General features: G+C 44.6%; 1 protein-coding gene across 5 annotated transcripts in view; it reads right to left on the bottom strand.

The window, feature by feature from the left end:
- Nucleotides 1–5,791: 5,791 nt before the first annotated feature.
- Nucleotides 5,792–20,553, bottom strand: part of arfip1 (ADP-ribosylation factor interacting protein 1 (arfaptin 1)) — a 33,507-nt gene continuing 18,745 nt past the window's right edge. For 4 of the 5 annotated variants that reach the window (XM_061244975.1, XM_061244971.1, XM_061244972.1 and 1 more), the window contains 7 exons: nt 16,771–16,873; nt 13,671–13,766; nt 12,807–12,919; nt 10,354–10,575; nt 8,568–8,725; nt 7,965–8,139; nt 5,792–7,242 (listed from right to left, as the gene is read on the bottom strand). In XM_061244975.1, coding sequence (XP_061100959.1) covers nt 7,084–7,242; nt 7,965–8,139; nt 8,568–8,725; nt 10,354–10,575; nt 12,807–12,919; nt 13,671–13,766; nt 16,771–16,873 — 1,026 coding nt within the window. In that variant the 3' untranslated portion in view covers nt 5,792–7,083. The remainder of the gene's footprint in view (nt 7,243–7,964; nt 8,140–8,567; nt 8,726–10,353; nt 10,576–12,806; nt 12,920–13,670; nt 13,767–16,770; nt 16,874–20,553) is intronic. The other variant, XM_061244974.1, reaches the window with a different exon arrangement.

The raw sequence follows: 20,553 nt of genomic DNA on the forward strand, positions 1-20,553 counted from the left end.
AGGTAGGCTAGACTATTTGCAAATAAGTTAAATACCTTGTTGACGCCATGTCATACAAACCAAAAAACGAGTAGGGAGCTACATAATGGATAATAAAGCAATTGGAAGCGTACATTTCACTCAGATGGCTCAAATGATGTCATTTCAAACCCTTGACACAGCTGCAGTGCCGTACTTAATTGCAACTCGCTACACTTCAAAATAAATGTATTAACAGTAATACATCCTATAATCCAATACAGCACTTACCATTAATCAAACGGGTACCTAAAAGCCAAATGTATTCCGAAATGTTCCTTGTTAAACGATGGTGAGATATAGCACAATTCAGTGTGGAGCAGCTCGCTTGTCCTCTGCCTGTTAGCTGACACGGTCCTCGCTGCGGCTCCTTCAGAGACCTGCAGGAATTCTACAGACAACTGCACTAGTGCGTGCGCCTGCGCATACGTCAGTGAGAACTGGCTCAGGTGAAGGCACTGCCCCACGAGCACGTGTCTCTCGAAATGGAATAGCGTATTAACATCAGAAACATTGCAAATAATATAATACCATAATTGACAGCAGCATAGCTCATCAACAAACAATGGGATGTTAAATGGTCATATACCATACCAACCGGAATATGCCTATACTGGATAGGCACACATTATGTAATTCTCAATTGACTCCTTGTTTTATATAATAAAAATATACAAACCTCTTACTGTGCATCAGTTAGTAGACAGGTCTACAGCATCAGTTTCTGTTTTCACAAGTGCATGCTGCAATATTGTATGATTACAACAGACCAGTAAAATAATGAATTATATTGGCATGGTGCAATACAAATGATGTCCTAATTAGATTGTAATGTTCTTAACATATATGAATATTTCTCTCCTTCATGTCTGGATGTCATTGTTCTACATAGCATGTGTATCTTGACTTTCTTTGGGCCACCTTTGTGCATGTGGCATGCCTGGTGAGCAATGTACTATTAAATGGGGTCAGTTCTGCACAGACTTTTAACTACCCTCAAAGCCCTCATATCCAAGTCTTCGGCTGTGGTTTTATGGTCTGACCACAATAAAACATCAAGAGGACTATACCAAGGAAAACTACAACAGATAAAACAACTTAAATGGGCACTGGTCAGAGGTAGCCACTACATTGCTGGCTGTTTGCCATCTAGTGCTTAAAGGAGGTATTACATTACTTTAGGGAGCCATTCACTCTGTGGGTGTCCATTGAAGAGTCAGTTCCATTTCTAGGGCTGATTATTCCATGCCCTGTCACAGAGCATGCTGTCTGCAGAACTCCTTATCACATTCATTTCAGAGCCAGAAATGGCAGCCTATTCAAGCAAAGGTTATATAACTGCACAGTTTTTAATGCAGACAACAACTGGGAGTAATAATCTTTTTCCGGGCATTCGCATTGTGTTAGGCTGGCAATGCTGGATGGCAATCATTGTCCCCCAAAAAAATTGCTATTTGCCCAGAGCTCCAGATGATTCACACACTCAATCAACAGAATGATTAAATTAAGATGATCTTTTAAAGCTTTCCAACGATGCATCACAATGGCATATGTACTGTTTCCAGTCCATAATAGAATATCATCTAGACACTTAAGACAAGCTAATATTTTGTACTTGAGAGAAAAAAAATAGACATTACAAGACTAACACATTTGTTAAGACAGGCTTTTTTTGCAGTGGAGGAATACTGTGAGACAATAGCGGCAGCACTCCTCTCCTTCTTCTCCCCAGCGATCCATTCAAGGGTAAGGAAATAAAGCGGGAGATGGGTCAGCTGCAGAATGAGGGTATTGTTGCCACACACAGTGTTTACTCTGAAAAGATTGGATTTTCATCAGCCCCTTAGACCCTCTGCTGCTGTGAAGCTTTACCCAATATGAACACACATTATAAAAACACACAAAAATATGACTAAATTAAATACAAAATATAAAATAAAAAAACTAAAACTAATTAACTAATTAAAGCAAAACTAATTTTGCTTAAAAAAATATGAAAACAGTGCCAATGGAATAAGAAAATCTTGTCAAGCAAATCTCATTTCAAGATTGTCAATAGAATATGACAATTTCACTAGTCAAGCGAACATTAACTTAAAACAAGCTAATATTTTCTTCATTTACAAAAAAAAGAGATCTTAAGTCTTATTACAAAACCAAAACCGCTTGTTAAGACAGTCATTTTCTGCAGTGCAGAGGAGGGTGTGGCGGGGGAAAAACAGGCCTCAGAATGACCCAGGTCACTGCTTTTAAAATCAAATTAAATGTCACATAGATGTCACTCATGTGAATCATAAGCAAGTCAGCACGTTCCTGCCAGAGTCCCACCTTCACCTATATACCATAGTAGGTACATGACATATGTGTGTGTGCACAACTGTCAAAAGAAATGTGGGTAAGCCCTGGTTAAACACAAGAGCTTTCCTGTGGCAGGGACTCAGCAGATTGCTGTAGGATTTTAAGCAGCACTATGAACTGTACTGATTCTGCAGTTACTGTACTGATTCAATTTTTAAACAATGGAATAGCATGGCTTTGATATCAAAGCACAAAGTCATGAATGACCTTAACTTTCTGTACAAAGTTTAATTGGGAGCTATATATTATTACTATAAAGAATTGATAGTATACATGCAGTTGGATAAATAATGGTATACTCCAAAGGGTAAGTTCTCTGATAAAAATCCTAATAGGATATGACAATTCTTGCCTTTAACAGTTGGTATTCTTGCTTATACTGTATATGTATAATTACACACAGAATTCTGCATAAGCCTGCATAGAGAAACAGTGATCCTCATACTGTCTGGGTGGGATAAATTCAGGCACCAAGGATAGGAGTTGATCCACTCAAAAACTGGAAAATCTGTGAAGCTCATTGAATAATGATTTCAGTGCAATTTCCTTTTAAATAAAAGTGCTGCCTACAATACCTTTATCCACACTGTCCCAAGGGTAAGTGTCCAGCTAATCAGTAAATGTATGCCTTAATTAGCTTTTTTGTTGAAATAGGATTAATAAAGGCATGGATTAATGCCTCGGCTATATGCATCGTTCTCTCTGGTCTTTCCCTTGGGGTCTTCCTTCTTCATTGAGTCACATGGGCTGCACGTTGGTGGACTTAAAAGATTTATACCATTATTCAACAGCAAGTATTACATGGTGAAATGCGCATCCAGATCTGGCCACTGAGTAATGAAGAAATGCATTGTTTTCTGGAGATTACCGTTTAGTAAATGAAGTAAATTAGCGTTAAAAAAAAGTTTACGTCCTGATTTACTGACTAGTGCCACGGACAGAAATCTATATTGGACATTTTCTATTTTCTGACTGTGCATACTGTACATGAGCACATAGCCCCAATCCCTGCCCACCTGATGTTTGAAATTGTTCTCCACCAATGGGATGCCAGTGTAGAAGTGTTGCCTGGAGATAGGAAGTACAGTGGCCAATTGTGTAGCAGTCTTTCTCACTGTACAGCTGCAGTATACCGTTGTTTCTTACTGTACATCTCAGCAGTTGTGGGAAAGTGTGACAGTCCACACACAATAGAAATAATTGAAATTCCACAATACTGTGTCATTAAATTGCAGATTATTATGTGCCCATTATCCCATAATGCAGAGGCCTTCAATTTTATTTACGACTACTGCTGCTGGGATAAACACTATATGTAGATCCAAAATAATGAAAAAGCAGGAGGCTAATTCACAAGCCATAAGAAACATTGGTGTTTTTTTACACTGGCTGGCACTAATTGAAACGCACCAATAGTATAATTACCACACTGTGGCTGAACACATACTGGCATGGTTGTGCAATGGGAATAGGTCAGTGGCAGCTTTTGAAACGAGGCCCTCACCTTCCACGACACAAGAAACATCTACTTTGCCAAGATATTTGTCCTGGTAGAAAAGGTTGACCTGTAACTGCACTCAGTGGTTGGCATTCTGTCAGCAAATATTCAAGTTCTCCAAGGGAAAGAACTGAAATTGAGTTCAAGAACTAAAGAATTCAATATCATGAGGATTTTTCAATTCATTAATTTGTATTCCCAACATGACAGTTGACACAGGAGCAGAGGTGGAAAGTCTAGAGCCATGCGTTTCTTCCACCCATGAACTCAGCCAGCTGATTTCACCTCTTAGTTCTACGTCCTGGATGAAGAATCAGGTGATTGGAACAAAATACCGGGGAGGACATTTACTCTCTGAACCTGGATTTTCCACCTTTGCACGGAAGTGAATCGAACCCAGCTGCTTGGCTCTGTGGGAGTGACATCACTTTTTGTGGGAGACATCCGCCCGCTGCCAGTGCATCTGAGCTGTGCGCCGGTTTCCCAGAACAGTGACACAGCAGTCATGACACAGCACTGTGATGGAGCAGGACAGCTCGGCAGGGGTTGGCTCACCGGAGTCACCTTTGTTGCGAGTAACCTTTTATTTGATTAATTAAAGCAGTTAATGACACCGTTAACTGTCTTAACCTGGTTTCTTGGGTCTGAATTGGGTCTGAATTGGTTGCTGATATTGAGGCGAAAACAAAAACCAGCACACCCTGCGGCTCTTCAGGACCAATGCAAAGTGAGGACCACTGCTGTGAGGGTTGGTGGCAGACAGGCACATAATCCTCTGCTCTTATGAGAGAACAGCTGTAATTCCCTGTTGTAACTTCAGGGGTAAAGCCACATAGCTACTCTCCCCATCCAAACATCTGTCACAGCTGGGGCAAACTCAATATTTTGATGGTACTACTTTCGAAGCATTCATGCCAAAATTGCCCACCATTAAATGTCACATTTATGACTAGACTAAGATTACAAATGGCAGTGAAATCCCCTGCCTGTGAAAAAGTAATAATACTGGCAGAAACTGCCTAGTTTTGTCGTAAATGTTTACTCACACACAAATCACGGTGCGGCTTCTTATTGGAGAAACGTCAACAATGGTGGAAAAGTGGCAGCTGCGACCGCGAAACGTTTCTGGCAGCGTTTATACAGTACTGCAGAAGAGACAAGACCGTGGAATAAAACAAGAAGGGGCTGCACTTGAACCCAGGGTCAGAGGCGAGTCACACCGTATCCGCCGTGACAACAGACAAACAAAACGCATTCTGGGATTCCCACATTTGTTTTTGACACCTGAAAGGAGAGCCTGGATTGGTCACGTGACCCCAGGCTGGTAATCAGAGTGTTTATGAAAGTGGTTGCGGTGATAAGGATGTTGTGCTAGAGTAAGCAGTCAAGGCCGGGCGTGTACAGGGAACAGCATCACTTGAGATGCGCTACCAACGCCGCTGCTAGGAAACCGCCAATGCACTAGGGGAGGGAACACAACACAAACAAAATGCATATGTGCACTATAGCCCCTAATGCTATTTACCAGTTTTGTTTTATCCCTATTTTAATCCTATAGCTACTGCACCACATATTCAGTAACTGTACTATATTACTGTGTATCCATGTCAGTTATCACTGCCAACTGACTATCGCATTGCACAAATTCTCATTTATTTTCTGTCATAGTAGTCATATATATGCCCCATCTACAACCACATCTTGACACACAACTTTATCCATTTAATGTTCCTGATGACATAGAATTGTTTTAAATTCCAATGTGAGTACACAGTAGCAAACTGGGAAAAATGAAATGAAGTGTCTGGACATAAAACTGAACAAATACATTTTTGGAGAAAAAACGTTTTTTAATGAGTTTTTCCAAGATGTTACAAATTTGGGAAAAATTTTTTTTTCAAAAGCCCCGGTTCATAAGAGGCACACTGGACTACTGATATCTGCTGAAAAAATGCCCATGACTGCGAATGTGTTCATATCCCAGGTAAATACAGGAAATGCATTATTTATATATAATTTATATAATTATATATATCATATCATTCTGTCAGTAAACATAGCGTCAATGTACACAAGGCTGTATACTGCTTATACAATAAGATTCCTACAACTGGCAAAATGGGGAAATCAGGAGTTGAGGTGTTTTTTTTGCACACTACTCTTACAGGGAGGGATAAAAACTCAAAGACAGGGGGTTTTAAGCAGTGCGAGTAGGAAATGCTGGTCCTTTCTGTACAAAGTTTCCAAAAGTCAGCTCCATTTGGTTTACATATCATACAAAGTTTGCTATTCGTCAGAATACATGTAAAAGTCTGAAGAGAGATAGTTTTACACGCAGGCTTGCTATTGAAAAAGGCTCCTATGGGTAGAACTGGAAAGTGTATGCTGGTCGTCGGAGTGTGTGCGTTTGCTTGTGCGAGTGTAAGCATATATGTAACTGTGAGTTTTTGGTCCTCTCGCACTGCCTTTTAACGGAATGTTGAATCTGACAGCGAAAATGCACACAAGTGCGCGCACACACACACACACATATATAATATATATCATATATTATATATCAAAAGGCACATCGAAATGCATGTTAAGGCTGGTCCTCCAATCCCATGAAAAGAATTACAAAAGATTTTTATATAGGAGGAGTGCAGAATGAAGAGCCACAGTTGTGTCCCATCGGAGGAGCTGAATTACAGCACAATGGGCATTATCCCTGTGATTTAACGCTCCCAACCTGACAGGGATAGTCAGACCATAGCCCCACTGGGCACACGCATGCATGCACACGCACACCCGTGCACGAACACGCACGCGCGCAAGCACACACACATCCTCCAATTCTGCCAACTGTGGCAGCTCAATTCTTCAGAGGAGGAAAATAAGCGGAGGGAGGGAAACAGTCACTGCACAACAGGGCAGCACCACCTCCTCCCCAAGGACAGAGAAATCGCACAGTATAAAATGCAACTTTGAGCTCAGAGAAAATCAGGTACGCTATATAAATATTTCTTTTTTGTGTTTTATTTCCCCGGCCCGACTTGGCTGGTTGGAGACTCCAGCTGGGTGTGGGACGGGGGGGGGGACGGGGGGTCGGGTCTGTGTGTTTGCGTCTGACAGAAGGAGTGCGGTCGATGAGGGCCGTCCGGTCAGGCCCTGGGAGCGGGCCCCAGGCCTCGGGGGCCCTGTGGTGGTGCGTGGGTCTGGTCGGCTGGGCTTTAGTGCTGCTCTTCCAGCCAGGACGGCCTGTCTCCCCCAGGCAGCTTCAACTTGATGTGAAACTGTTTGAGCGTTTGCTCCAGCTGCTGCTGGTTCCCAGCGTAGTACGCAGCGATGGCGTTGTGGAAGAGGATCAGCTGATTGTGCAGCACCTTCACCTGGGGAGGAGCAGCCAGGGAGGAGCAGCATTAAACCGGAACAGGAGCAGCAGTGCGGGACAACGGTTAGAGTACAGTCAGAGTTCAGTGGTCCTCACTCCTGGACCTGGAGAGCCGCAGGGTGTGCTGGCTTTTTTTTGTTACTCAGCACTTAGTTGATCAATTGGAGCTGTTAATTACAGTTAACTCACCTCAGCTCGTTTCTTGGGTCTGAATTGCTGATATTGAGGCAAAAACCAAAACTAGCACACCAGGAGTAAGGACCACAGCTCTCGGTACAATTCCCGGGTAGGGCACAGCTTATTGTTATACCCTTGGGCAAGGTCCTTAACCTGAATTTCTTCAGTATCCAGCTACATAAACTGACTGCATGTTCCAGATTGTAACACCAGTAAGCTGCGCTGACTAATGCCTGCATGCCCTGTTCCTCAAATCACCATCCTCAAGGGCCAAGAACTGCTTTTCCACCCTCCCTTTACCTGGGAGTTGGGTGTGAACACAGTCTAGCCAATTAGTCAGACTAATTGTCCAGTTAATTACCCAGAGAGAAAAGAAAACCAGGGCGGGATTTAGATTCGAGGGCCAGATTTCATGCCTGGCCTGTCTGCTGTTTATTTTTATAGCACAAAGCATCCATTTCCCATGAACACTAATGTGAAAGTTCTTCTCAGAGCTCTCAAGGCTTGTTTTTCATTATATCTGAAAGGACATGACAGCCTCACCTTGTTCTCCTCCAGGAACTTGAGTTTGACGGCCACGTCGTTGCGCATCTTCTCGTACTTCTCTCTGTGGATCTGGAACAGCTGCTGGGACGCCTCGATCTTGGGGACCGTGTTGGCGTCCCGTGGCCCTAGGTTCAGCTCCTCCAGGTCTGTACGGTACGCGTCATACTCAATCCTGCAGGGGGCGATCAGGAGCAGCGCTGAACATCATCACAGACATAGACACACCACCACTGTCACAGACATAGACACACCACCACTGTCACAGACACACAGACACACACCACCACTGTCACAGACATAGACACACCACCACTGCCACAGACATACAGACACACCACTACTGTCACAGACATACAGACACACCAATACGGTCACAGACTGTTCCTGACTGTTGACATCTGTAGACTTGCTATAGTTCAGGTTCTCACCGCACATAGCAGAGAGGAAACACCCTGCCTGTACATACATAACTCACAGATATCTACCAGTTCACCTTTTGCTGTGCTTCATTTTAGTAAAATATATTCTCTACAATAACTTGATGTTTCTTGGTTGATGTGCCATTTTCTCACAAAGTCTGCACAGCCCTTGAGCGCCTACCTGGCGTTCTCATAGTGTTTGATGTTGACCATGGTGTCTTCGATGGTTTTGTCCACCAGAGTGTTCACGCTGGCAATGAAGAAGTTAATGGCTCCTAGCAGCGTCTCCCCGTTCTTCGACAAGAGTTTTTGGGTATCAGCATTAAAGCCAAACTCCTCCTGAAACAGATGGAGCAAGCATAAATTACCTGTGCGTGTGTGTGTGTGTGGTAAAGTAATATAGTTAAATCTATAGCCAAGTTCTCGGACAAAACTATTTTGGTGACAAGGAATGCCAAACATTCAGACAGATAGACAAGTTAATTTTTCGCCCATTTGATACCGCTTTGTTAGTGACTCTAAACACAGGCAAGCCATCAGGGAAATAGCAAAGATCTCTTTGAATCAGGGCCAGATGAATTCCCAGGTTCAAAAAAGCCGGTTGATGAGGTCTTGTTAGCAGTTCAAAACCCAAAGGATTGCTATAATAAATAAATATAGTCTTTATGAAGCATGCCTGGAAACATGATATGAGGCAGGTCTTAGTGGAGGAGTTGATATCGAACTGTACAGAAAAAAACCTCACAGAAACTTGGACTGTGAAACTGCAAATACAAGTTTAAGATGGGCAGCTATATTGAATTCAACTGGCATGGAAAGAAGTGGCACTTAAGCTTTCCGGAAAGGAGGGGACGGTTGGGAATTGAACCGCTCAAATAACTTAAGAAACTTAATGAATGAGATCACTGAAAATGCCCAGGCTCTTTTCAGAGGGGTATTCTACTTGTTCAATTACATAGTGTACTATTGGTACAACTGAAATTCAAAACTACTAATTTTGTGTAAATCAACCAGGCTGAAGTTGGAAATGTTTACATTGTTTATTAAGCCATCGCTGATAAGATGTCCTAAGATGCTCATATTCAACAGTCAGGACCATAGTCCTCTTAAAAATAAATGAATAAAAAAATATCACTTCTACCAATTCATCTGAAATGTAATTAAATAATAATGCAAGATCCCCACTGGTGATTCAGGTGAGTGTAAACAACTTGGGTTATCTTGCAAAACACGTGGTGTTTATATTCACTTATATTCACATGGCAGACTCCAGCTGACCTCATATAGAGTGGAGTCAGAGGAGGACCTTTCATATGCAGCTTCACCATGCAGTTTGCAGATGCCAGGTTGATAAGCGGAGGTCACCAGATAGTGATGAACCATAAGAAACAATATGGGTCCTATTTCTAATAGCCACAGAAGCTGCCATGATTTTTCCATTTTCATACCACTGCACATTAAACTCAAGGCCACGAATCCCACACTAATAACAGAGTGCATGGCTCACATACATCCAGTGAACTATTCATTAGGTAGGCCTGTACACCAGCTTGTTAATGCAAATAATAATCAGCCAATCATGTGGCAGCAACTAAACGCATAAAAGCATACAGACATGGTCAAGAGGTTCAACTGCTGTTCAGACCAAATGTCAGAATGTTTGAGAATCTCAGAAACCGCTGATCTCCGCATCTTTCACGCAAAACAGTCTCTAGAGTTTGCAGAGCACAGGCAAAAAGCCTTGTTAATGAGCGAGGTCAGTGGAGAAGGGCCAGGCTGGTTGAAGCTGACAGTACTGCAGTACACCATGCATTACAACAGTGGTATGCAGAACAGCAACTCCGAACATACAACATGTTAAAGTCTAAGTGGATAGGCTAGAGCAGCAGAAGAAAGAACGGTCTGTCCTTTAAACATACGGAGCAGGCTAGTGTCTCACTACTTATGGGGAAGTGTGAGGGACTCACGTGGAGCTCCAGCGATTTGAGGCTGAGGTCGGCGAAGGCGTCTCCCAGCTGCCTCTGCGTCTGGATCATCTGGAAGAGCTGGTTGGCCAGCGTCTGGGCCAGTTTCACCACGTGCTCGTACTTGCGCTTGTTGTCCCTCAGGATCTCGATCTGGGCCTCCAGCTCCAGGTCCACCGTGCGAGAACCTCGCCCCAGCTTCTCCGACAGGATCTGCCTGGTGCACTGGGGTGGAGAGGGAGACGTGTTGTCAATCACACGCAGTCATTTTTTCACTGCCTTACAGAGTCTCCCAGACAATACGAATATTCAGGTCTTGTTTTGTCTGTTACTCAATACATGTACCATTTTGTTTCAATGAAATTTTTGTTTGTTTTTTAAATTTATGAACATGCAGAACAAAGTGAAGAAGGTGCTCATTTCAAATAGAACATAACACACAATTTGATATAGCAGCACTGGCAATTCGGTATGTATTCAAATAAATGTGCTCTGTTGAGGTGCGAGTACAGTATAGTAACTGGAACAGTATGTGTACTTTTGTACCACATATTTCCTTCCCTCAGCTTCAGAATGAGCCTGTCCATGAACTATAAACACAAAAGGATGACTGACCTTGGCCCCTATAACGGCACACCCTCGTGGCACATACTTTAGCTTCACTGGTGAATGCTCGTGTCTTGCTGGAGGCAAGCCGAATATCTCAGTTCAAATAGATGGCATTATTCACAGTATTTTTCTGAAGCTGAAATGACGTTTTCAGTTTTATTGATCTCTGCTGAACTTCGGTTCCAGCGCCTTAATCACGGTATCGGCGCCCCCCTGAGTCAGCGCTTTATGTACCGGGGTAATCTTTACGTTCTTCGAGTGAAGATAACAGTGGGCTGCTGTAATATACTTAATGGTCTGAATAATCAGGCACAATTCCTCTCCCGCTTGTCTCTCTCTCTCTCTCCCTCTCCCTTCTTCCACTCCATTACCGCCAAATCACTCAAATCGGCTATCAGCAATTACAAAGCTGCAGGTTCTTCAGTAATTGGCTGAGTACACACAGATCTGTTTAAGCAGCAGCAGCACCTGTAAACCAGTGAGAATCTCCATCATGACAACACTACTGCAGACGGTGTGTGAATCTCAGGTGGCATGCGGCACCACACTCTGACCTGCCATCCCATAATTTAACACAGGCTGTTTCCTAGTTTTAACAGGAAACCAGTTTTCACCCCTCGCATTTCCACCAAAACAAACCGAGTAGATGGCCATTATGTGTGTGTGTGTTGCGTGTGAGTGTAAGTAATTGCAAGTGTGTTATGTGTGGGTGTGTGTGTGTTGCGTGTGAGTGTGTGGTGTGTGTATGTGTGTGTTATATGTGAGTGTGTGTGTGTGTTGCGTGTGAGTGTGTGTGTTGTCTGTGTGTGAGTGTGTGTGGTGTGTGTATGTATGTGATGAGTGCGTGTGTGTGTGTGTTGTGAGTGTGTGTGTGTTATATGTGAGTGTTGCGTGTGAGTGTTGTCTGTGTGTGTGTTGTGAGTGTGTGTGTTATGTGAGTGTGTGTGTGTTGCGTGTGTGTGTGTGTTATATGTGAGTGTTGTCTGTGTGTGTGTGTTGTGAGTGCGTGTGTTATATGTGGGTGTGTGTGTGTTGCGTGTGTGTGTGTGTTATATGTGAGTGTGTGTGTTGTCTGTGTGTGAGTGTGTGTGCGACTGAGTGAGTATGAGTCTGCTGTGTGAAAGCGCTTGCGTCAGACAGGCTGCTGAACAGGCCGCTCTGTGTCAGCAGCAGATGTATGAGCCGTTAAGGGGCTGCAGAAGAACTGTGAGACAGATAAGAGGGAGAGCGCGAGAGACAGAGGGACTTCATTAAACACAGGGTGTGCCTGTGTCTACATCCAACACTGCCTTAAAGGGACACTTCACTTTCCGGGTTTTGATTTTATTTATATTATCCCATTTCCATGATTTCCATTGCCCCAGTTATATCCTTCACTAATTAAAACATACACTAAAACTTAATATAAACATTAATATAAAAAACCATCGCTTTAATGGTGGTTGATTCCTGGCCTGCTATCTAACACCACCACAGCCTTTGCGCTGCCAAAACCCTGAATGGTGTCTAAAATTACCGTAATATAAACTGAATAGGGCCCATTTCACAGATTAAGCCAAGTCCTAATTCATTTTCGAAAGAGATTCTCCATACAAAACACAATTTAGCCCAGAATTTAGCTTAACCTGTGTCTGAAATCAACCTAGTGAGAAATGACAAGCATCTGTGTGGAACAGCCTGCCCTGAAGTTAAAAATATATCTAATATTTGTGCAAGCTTCCTCTCACCATTGTGCATAAGGCCTGTCTCTGGCATCTGAAATGTAATGAATTCTCTGCAGTGATGCTGGTTAGACCAGACAGGAGAAGGGTAATTTCCGGTAAGTTCCTCCAGAGGTGGCCGCTCACCTTGTACGTGTTGATGCTCCACTTCCTCACCAGCTCCAGCTTCTCCATGGCGGGGTTCTTCATGTCGTCCGCCAGGACCAGGGCCCCGCCCTTGGCCTGCGTCTTCATCCTGCCTGTAGGGGGCGGCAGAGAGCGTTCAGCTACAGGGATCCCGGATACGCGACTTTCAGTGCAGCGCATCTCAACGACGGGAGGGTCCGGCTACTGAACCCCTACACTGCGGTATTCCAGGACCACGGAGGAGTGAGAGCAAAAGGGATGCATCCGGCGTGCAACTAGGACCAATGCCAGGTCAGTACTGGATTTCTGAAAGGATGCAGTTTTACTGTAGCTCGCTGCAAATCAAGGGAGCCACCATTGACATGCTTCATGACATTGATTTATCTCCAATGGTACTGGAGTGAAAGGATGCATGCAAGCGTGTGAACAACACCCCCGATAGGACAGAGAGAGAAGGACCTGTGTCAGAGGCATTATCATACACATTAAAGGACAGGGTGGAAGCATTTTATTGATTAGAATTTATTCTTTTATTGTTATATTACACAGCAGCAGACTTCGGAAAATTGTACAGGGCTCACAGATACTGAAAAAGACCTCAGGGAGAAAAGTGAATGAACGCAGGAATTAAAGGCGTTTCAGAGGAAGATCCAGAAGCTCCTAGGAAACTCATTGAGACTCCTTGCTTAGCAGCTCAAAGTCCAAAGCTGGATGGCAGGAGAGGAGGAGGAGGGAGGAGCGCTGGGTGAACAGTCGATAGAGGATCGATAAAGGAGAAGTGCAGGCTTTGAGGGATGTTAGGGCAGCCTGCGCCAAAGTGACGTGGCCCGATCCCTCATACAGGACGGGACAGGGGGCTGGTACCTGTCTCGGTTCGGCTATCGCTGACCGAGCGGGCCAGCCTGCCTGCAGCAGTGGGGCTGGGTAACACTGCGGGTGATGTGGGCTCGCTTGTGGATCCTAAAAACAGGCAAGCGGCCAACATGGGGTTAGTATCACAAAAAGAAACACGCATGCACGCACTCACATTGTCAATCATACACGCACACACGCACGCACGGACACACGCGCACACACGGACACACGCCCGCACACTCCCTGGGTGCTGCTGATATACAGATCCAGTGGCAGCCACAAATGGCCAAGCCATAACACTTATGCCACCAAGTTTGACAGATGAGGTGCTATGCTTAGGATGATGAGCGGTTCCTGTTTTTCCACCACACATTCCTCTTTCCATCACTCTGGTACAGGTTGACCTTTGTCTCATCTATCCAGAACACTTTGTTCCACAATTCTACAAGTTTTTTTTATGTATGTTTTTGCAAAGTATGATCTGGCCATTCGGTGCCTGAGGCTTGCCAGGGGTTTGCATCGTGTAGTCTTCTCTTGATGGTCGTCTTTGACACATCTAGGCCTACAGCCTGGAGTGTTCTTGATCTGTTGACCAGTTACAAAGGGATTTCTCTTCACCATTTGTAGGATTCTTCTGTCATCCACTTCAGTGGTCTTCCGTGGTCTATCGGGCCATTTTCACCAGTGTTGATTTTGACACACCTAATATTTTGCCTATGTCTCGGATTCATTTTTTCTGATTTTTCAGCATAATGATGGCCTGCTTTACTGGCATTGACAGTAAAAACATAAAATAAAATAAATGTAAAATACTATGTCACAGTCCAAATACTAATGGACTGCACTGTATCTTCCACTCAGTATTTGGGTGGTGGAGTGGGGGGCCAGGCCAGGCCGACAGGATCATGATCTAAAGCAAGGAAGTTCAACTCCAGTCCAGGGGGTCTGCACTGTCAGCAGATTTATTCCGGTTTCATTTCAATCAGCAGCCAATTTAGATCTTGGAACGTGTTTGGACTCTTAAAAGACCAATCAATGACACAAACGAAGCACTTAAATGCTGAAACTCAGCAGACCCTGTGGCCCTCTGGGACTGGAGTTTAAAATCCTTGACAGAGGTTGCTGACACTCACTCCACCCCGCGAGCTTCAGAACCGCAAAGACTGCAGTGATATGGCCTCCACATGGTGCTAGTTTCACCCTCATACCGCATGTCACGGCTGTCAAAAAGGCTATTCCATAAATTATCAATACGGTAAGAACCCAGATCCACGACCTAAGTTACAACAGAATATTTCTGCAGAATCCTTCTCATCAGTTGTCAGTAAGGCACCATCTGTCACCGTCTTGATAAAAGTTAATTTACATTGGAAATCCTGTAATTCAGCAATGGAGAGCACTTGGCACCACAGCTCAAAGCAGCACTCCAATTGTACCAAATGAGAGTCCCAGACTATCCACCCATCCATCCATTTTGTAAACAGCTTATTCTTGGTCAGGGATGCAGGGGGTGCTGGAGCCTTTCCCAGCCTGCAGTGGGCGAGAGGCAGGAATACACCCTGGACAGGACCCCAATTCCACTGTGAGGTGACAGTGCTATTCACTGCACCAATGCCACACTAATCCCAGATTAAACCAAGAAAACTACAGTTTCACATGTGGGTCAGGTGCGTGCTGAAGTAAGTAGCAGGGTTCCTGATTCATGGAACGATGGTACACTAGTATTGTGTAATGGTACTGTATGGGAAACACAGTGATCTGAATTTTGTTCACCTGAAAATGCACACCGCCCATGAGTCATATACGCAGAGAAGAGCTTCAGACAATATGGTCACTCAGATCATCTTCAGAGCAGTGTCATGACTCATACTTTGGTCATCACACACTGACATCACAAACTAATGTCAGGTGCACGCTCTGAACCAATCAAGTTAATCAAGTCCTCCGGAGAGAAACAATGCAATCACGTATTCTCATGAGCAAACTAGTTTCCCGTGTCACTTAGCTATGCACCACATAATAGGAAACAAAAATATCTTTGTATGTTAGTGACAGCGGTTAGATGATGCACAATGGTTTCTCGATTTTTTCCATTTTGAAAAAGTAGGAGGAAAAGAAAAGAACGGTCACGTCACTCTCATTCCTATTCAGAATCAAACCACATAACAGACCTGCACATTAAAACATTAAAATTTGGACTCAGTTAGAGTTGAATTGACACTGGACATTTTACAGTGCATATCTGTTGACTGACGTAATGAGTCAACATTGGGGAGTAGACCACGTGTCACGTTAGCACGTGAGCAGGGATGCTAATCTGGTATCAGTGGCGTACATCATGATTAGCTTCAGGTCATAAACAGCGCTCGCCAGACCGTGGGCCCTCGGCAGGCGGTGGCCAGGTTACGCCAGGGCTGCACTGGTTGCCAGGTTACTTGGCGGTTAATTTATTCACGTTTGTGACGAGGACATGTAATTGAAAGGCACCGGAGGTTCATTAAGATCAGAGGGGATTCATTAAATCAGTGGCAGCCCGTTCCTTTTCTGATTCAAATGCGGCCTCTCAGTCTCGCGTCTTGAAGAGGAGTAGGCTTGTCTGCTTTCAGACGGATACTGAGAAGTGTGTGTGCGTGTGTGTATGTGTGTGTGTGTGTGTGTGTGTGTGTGTGTGTGTGTGCGTGTGCGTACGCCCTCCCCTGAAACATAACACCTCTTCCCCGCGGGCACAGCGGACAGTGCCAAGCTGAATGTTAGCACACAATTTGCATCATACAGGTAAAGCAGGGAAGCTAGACTAGCACTGGTGGCTATAGGGGAAATGTATCACAATTGAAACGGGTAAAAACAGTAAAGAACAGATTAAACAGCTCCTGGAGGGCCAAACATGCAGGGCTACTCAACATAAGGCTTTTGTTCCATCTAGACACTTAACCAACTGACCCAGCTAGTCATGACTCCCCCCCCCCCCTGTATTGACAGAAGTGATAAGTAGGAACATGAATGGTTGGACTGCAGCTTGCGCAGTCATCGTTCTCCAGGCTTTAAACAGTCATAGCCGGCTCCGGGAGGGAGTTACCAGAGTTCATATTCACCGGTGAGGTTAAGGTACCTTTATAAGGGCCCGCCTCGATGATTCCCTCCGTGGTCGAGCCGTAGTTGCTGGACGTGATGTGTGTGTCGGACAGACCCACTCCGCCACTGAGAGAAGGGTCCTGAGAGAGGGTAACACACACAGCGTTAGCACAGGACACACAGCGTTAGCCCAGGACACACAGCGTTAGCACAGGACACACAGCGTTAGCCCAGGACACACAGCGTTAGCCCAGGACACACAGCGTTAGCCCAGGACACACAGCGTTAGCACAGGACACACAGCGTTAGCACAGGACACACAGCGTTAGCACAGGACACACAGCGTTAGCACAGGACACACAGCGTTAGCCCAGGACACACAGCGTTAGCCCAGGACACACAGCGTTAGCCCAGGACACACAGCGTTAGCCCAGGACACACAGCGTTAGCGTTAGCCCAGGACACACAGCGTTAGCCCAGGACACACAGCGTTAGCCCAGGACACACAGCGTTAGCGTTAGCCCAGGACACACTGCGTTAGCCCAGGACACACAGCGTTAGCCCAGGACACACAGCGTTAGCCCAGGACACACAGCGTTAGCGTTAGCCCAGGACACACTGCGTTAGCCCAGGACACACTGCGTTAGCCCAGGACACACAGCGTTAGCCCAGGACACACAGCGTTAGCACAGGACACACAGCGTTAGCACAGGACACACAGCGTTAGCCCAGGACACACAGCGTTAGCACAGGACACACAGCGTTAGCCCAGGACACACAGTGTTAGCCCAGGACACACAGCGTTAGCCCAGAACACACTGATTAAACTTAAGAAAAAGCAGACCCAACCATGAGCAGAATTACAGGTAAAGACCACCATTCACCAATGTCCTTTTTTCTTATTGCATCTATTGTCTCATGTTCTAATTTCTCTTCTTTTGAGTCAAGTGTTACATGCACAGTGAGCACAGGTGATAAGGTAGCACATTACCTCAGTCACACATTGGGTATACTGTGTTAATATGATTTCTCAATACTGGTTCCCTGTTCACCGGTCAGAATATCAAACCTTTGATAAGCCTTTTTTCAGCTTAGTTCTTTGTCGGTCTTTGACACAGGGCTGACACAGGGCTGACACAGGGCTGACACAGGGCTGACACAGGGCTGACACAGAGCAATTGCTCCTGAAAACTGATGTATGCCAACTGGAACATCTATTAATTGGGACACATGTATATTAAGGAGCACCTGTACTCCTTGGAAAAGAGGTTAACATATAGCCCTGTATACGGAGTGTATGAAATGATGAAACTCGGGGCTGACGCATAGCTCAATATTCCTGCGATACGGAGTGTCAATTCTGAGGCGCTGTGGATGACAAATTGGATTAGAGCCGAGTGGATCTGCTGAACCAAATTCATTTTCAGAGAACGTGTCAGCTCCTGACAAGAGATTAGCAAATGCCTGGGTCGCGTCTCCACTTTAGACACTTCGCTTTCTAATGGGATTGCAGCAGAAAGCAGACTCGCATTTGTGCAGGTGTGCAAAACACAAACCCGCTCACCTTTCAAAGCAATTAATGCAAATCTGTTTAACCTGATCATTAGCAAGGAAAAAAACCTCTTCAGAACAGCAAAGACTTGAATTTTTTACAGAAATGTCAGTGTCACCCTCTCTCTCTCCAGGAACAATGAGCAGGATCGATAAGTATGCATTATTCTTCAATAATCATTGAAGAGTGATATCCTTCCACATTTGTGATCCTAGGGTTGATTATAATGTTTTTATCTGAACGTCCCAATGTGATCATCACTACTCACGTGCAGTCAAGACAGCAGGTGTTCACGACAAACTATGTTTGCAGCAAACAGTTACCATTGAACAATTTGAAATTAACATTCTATTTAGTTAGCCACACAGGCTTATCTGGCATTTATTTTAGAACAAATATTAAATTGATTAATGTTCATTATAAAAGCCAAGTAACTGTCAACTTTTTGTTCTCTCTGCATTTTCCCAATCAGCAGCCATTTTTGGTTGCGATGCACTACCTTTTCAGACTGTTAGCTAACGTTTGCCATGTTGAATACACGTCTGCTAACTCAAAGCAATGTTCTAGAACACCTGGCCATAATGACTTGGTTGCTCAGGTCTGCCCATTTCTCCCACATCAAACACATCGACTTTGAGAAGTATATCCAAGTCCATGACATGCGCAGTACTTACAAAGTCAACGCTATTTGCTTCATCTGTGAGTGGTCATAATGCTTTGGCTCATCAGTGTATATTCCAAACAACATACTCCTGAAAGAGCTCAATATCCAGACTGCTTAACAACCTCTTTCTGGTGACACAACTGCTACAACTGTCAAGAATTTTGGGGAAAAAAGAAACTTGAAGAATAACTGAAGAGTCATGCAGTCAGGGACAGATCAAGGTCCGAGGAGGCCCTGGGCACTGGGCCCACCGGCCCGGTCCATAATCCATGCTGGCATTCAGCACATCGCTGCTTCTGCATCATCTTTATTGAATAGGGTGGGATTGGAACAATAATGAAGGGGTCCCAGGTCAGGCAGTAAGGAAGTGGTTTCATTCTGAAGTTTCCATGCCGGTAGACTGAAAGCAATGCGCATAAGAAGATCCTCCTACTTCATTATTAATGCCACATGCTATTCACACTGGCAGACAGGCCAAGCCTAACCACTGTCCACCATGACATCATCAGCAATGTGTAATGTATCCTGGTTCCATTATGACCCAGGCAATGCCTCCTCTCCTGATTGGTTGCCTCTGGACAACGAATGGGGAAGAATATTCCACTGGAAAAAGTATTAATTGCATGTTGCAACCAAGGACTATATGGAAACAGCAACACTCTTCTTTTAATTATGGAAATAAATTATAGGCTAGTGATACAGTCGGTTATAAAAATTCAGCTGTCGACCTAAACAATACCAGACAGTGACTGCCTGGGTAAGGAGTACTGAAATGAGAAACTGTAGAATGCATCATGACTTCACACAAATGCGGTGTTAACACACCATTAATAAAGCAATGCAGCCAGGGATTGTGAAGGAGTAATCCTTCCATAAATCTAAATTCTAAACCTAAAAACATTAGGAGGGGGCAATTTCCTGCATAAAATGGATTGTTAACACTGCAATGTAAAAAAAAGGCTGATAAGTACCAATTGTTATAACCTCAGCCATATAAAGGTGCTTTTGAGCTTATGAGGAGCCTGCCAGTCGACCTCTCCCCTGCTCACCCGCACTATGGAGGGAGGGGCTACAGCACGGGCGCCCCTGACAACCGCCCCCCAGACACCATGCGTCTCTCAGGAGTCACACAGGGAGAATAGCAGGTACATAACACAGTGTGACGCAGTAACACGGAGAGGGAAAAGCCAAAAATATGAAGTGTGGTGTCATTTGGCAGTCATTTGGTGTGAGTAAACAAACAACTTTTACAGACATAGCATATACAGAGAGGAAGGGGCAGAGCACAAGAGAGTGAGGGTAAAGAGGAAAGAGAGGCAGTAAGGAGGGGGAGGGGAAAGGTAAGGAGAGAGGGATGGTGAGGAAGAGAGAAAGAGAGGAAGGAAGGGAGTGAGGGAAAGAGAAAGAGGAGAAGAGGAAGGGAAGGAGAAAGAGAAAGAGGGATTGAAAGAGAGGGAAACGAAGAAAGGGAGAGACACAACCAGGCACCAGTCGATCTCAAGAAGTGCAGAGCGCAGAACTCTGAGCAGGCACGGCCAGTCGATGTACAGAATCTCAGAGCGCAGAACTCTAAGCAGGCACGGCCAGTCGATGTGCAGAATCTC

This window comes from Conger conger, chromosome 6, assembly GCF_963514075.1.
Source record: "Conger conger chromosome 6, fConCon1.1, whole genome shotgun sequence".
NCBI classification, from domain to species: domain Eukaryota; kingdom Metazoa; phylum Chordata; class Actinopteri; order Anguilliformes; family Congridae; genus Conger; species Conger conger.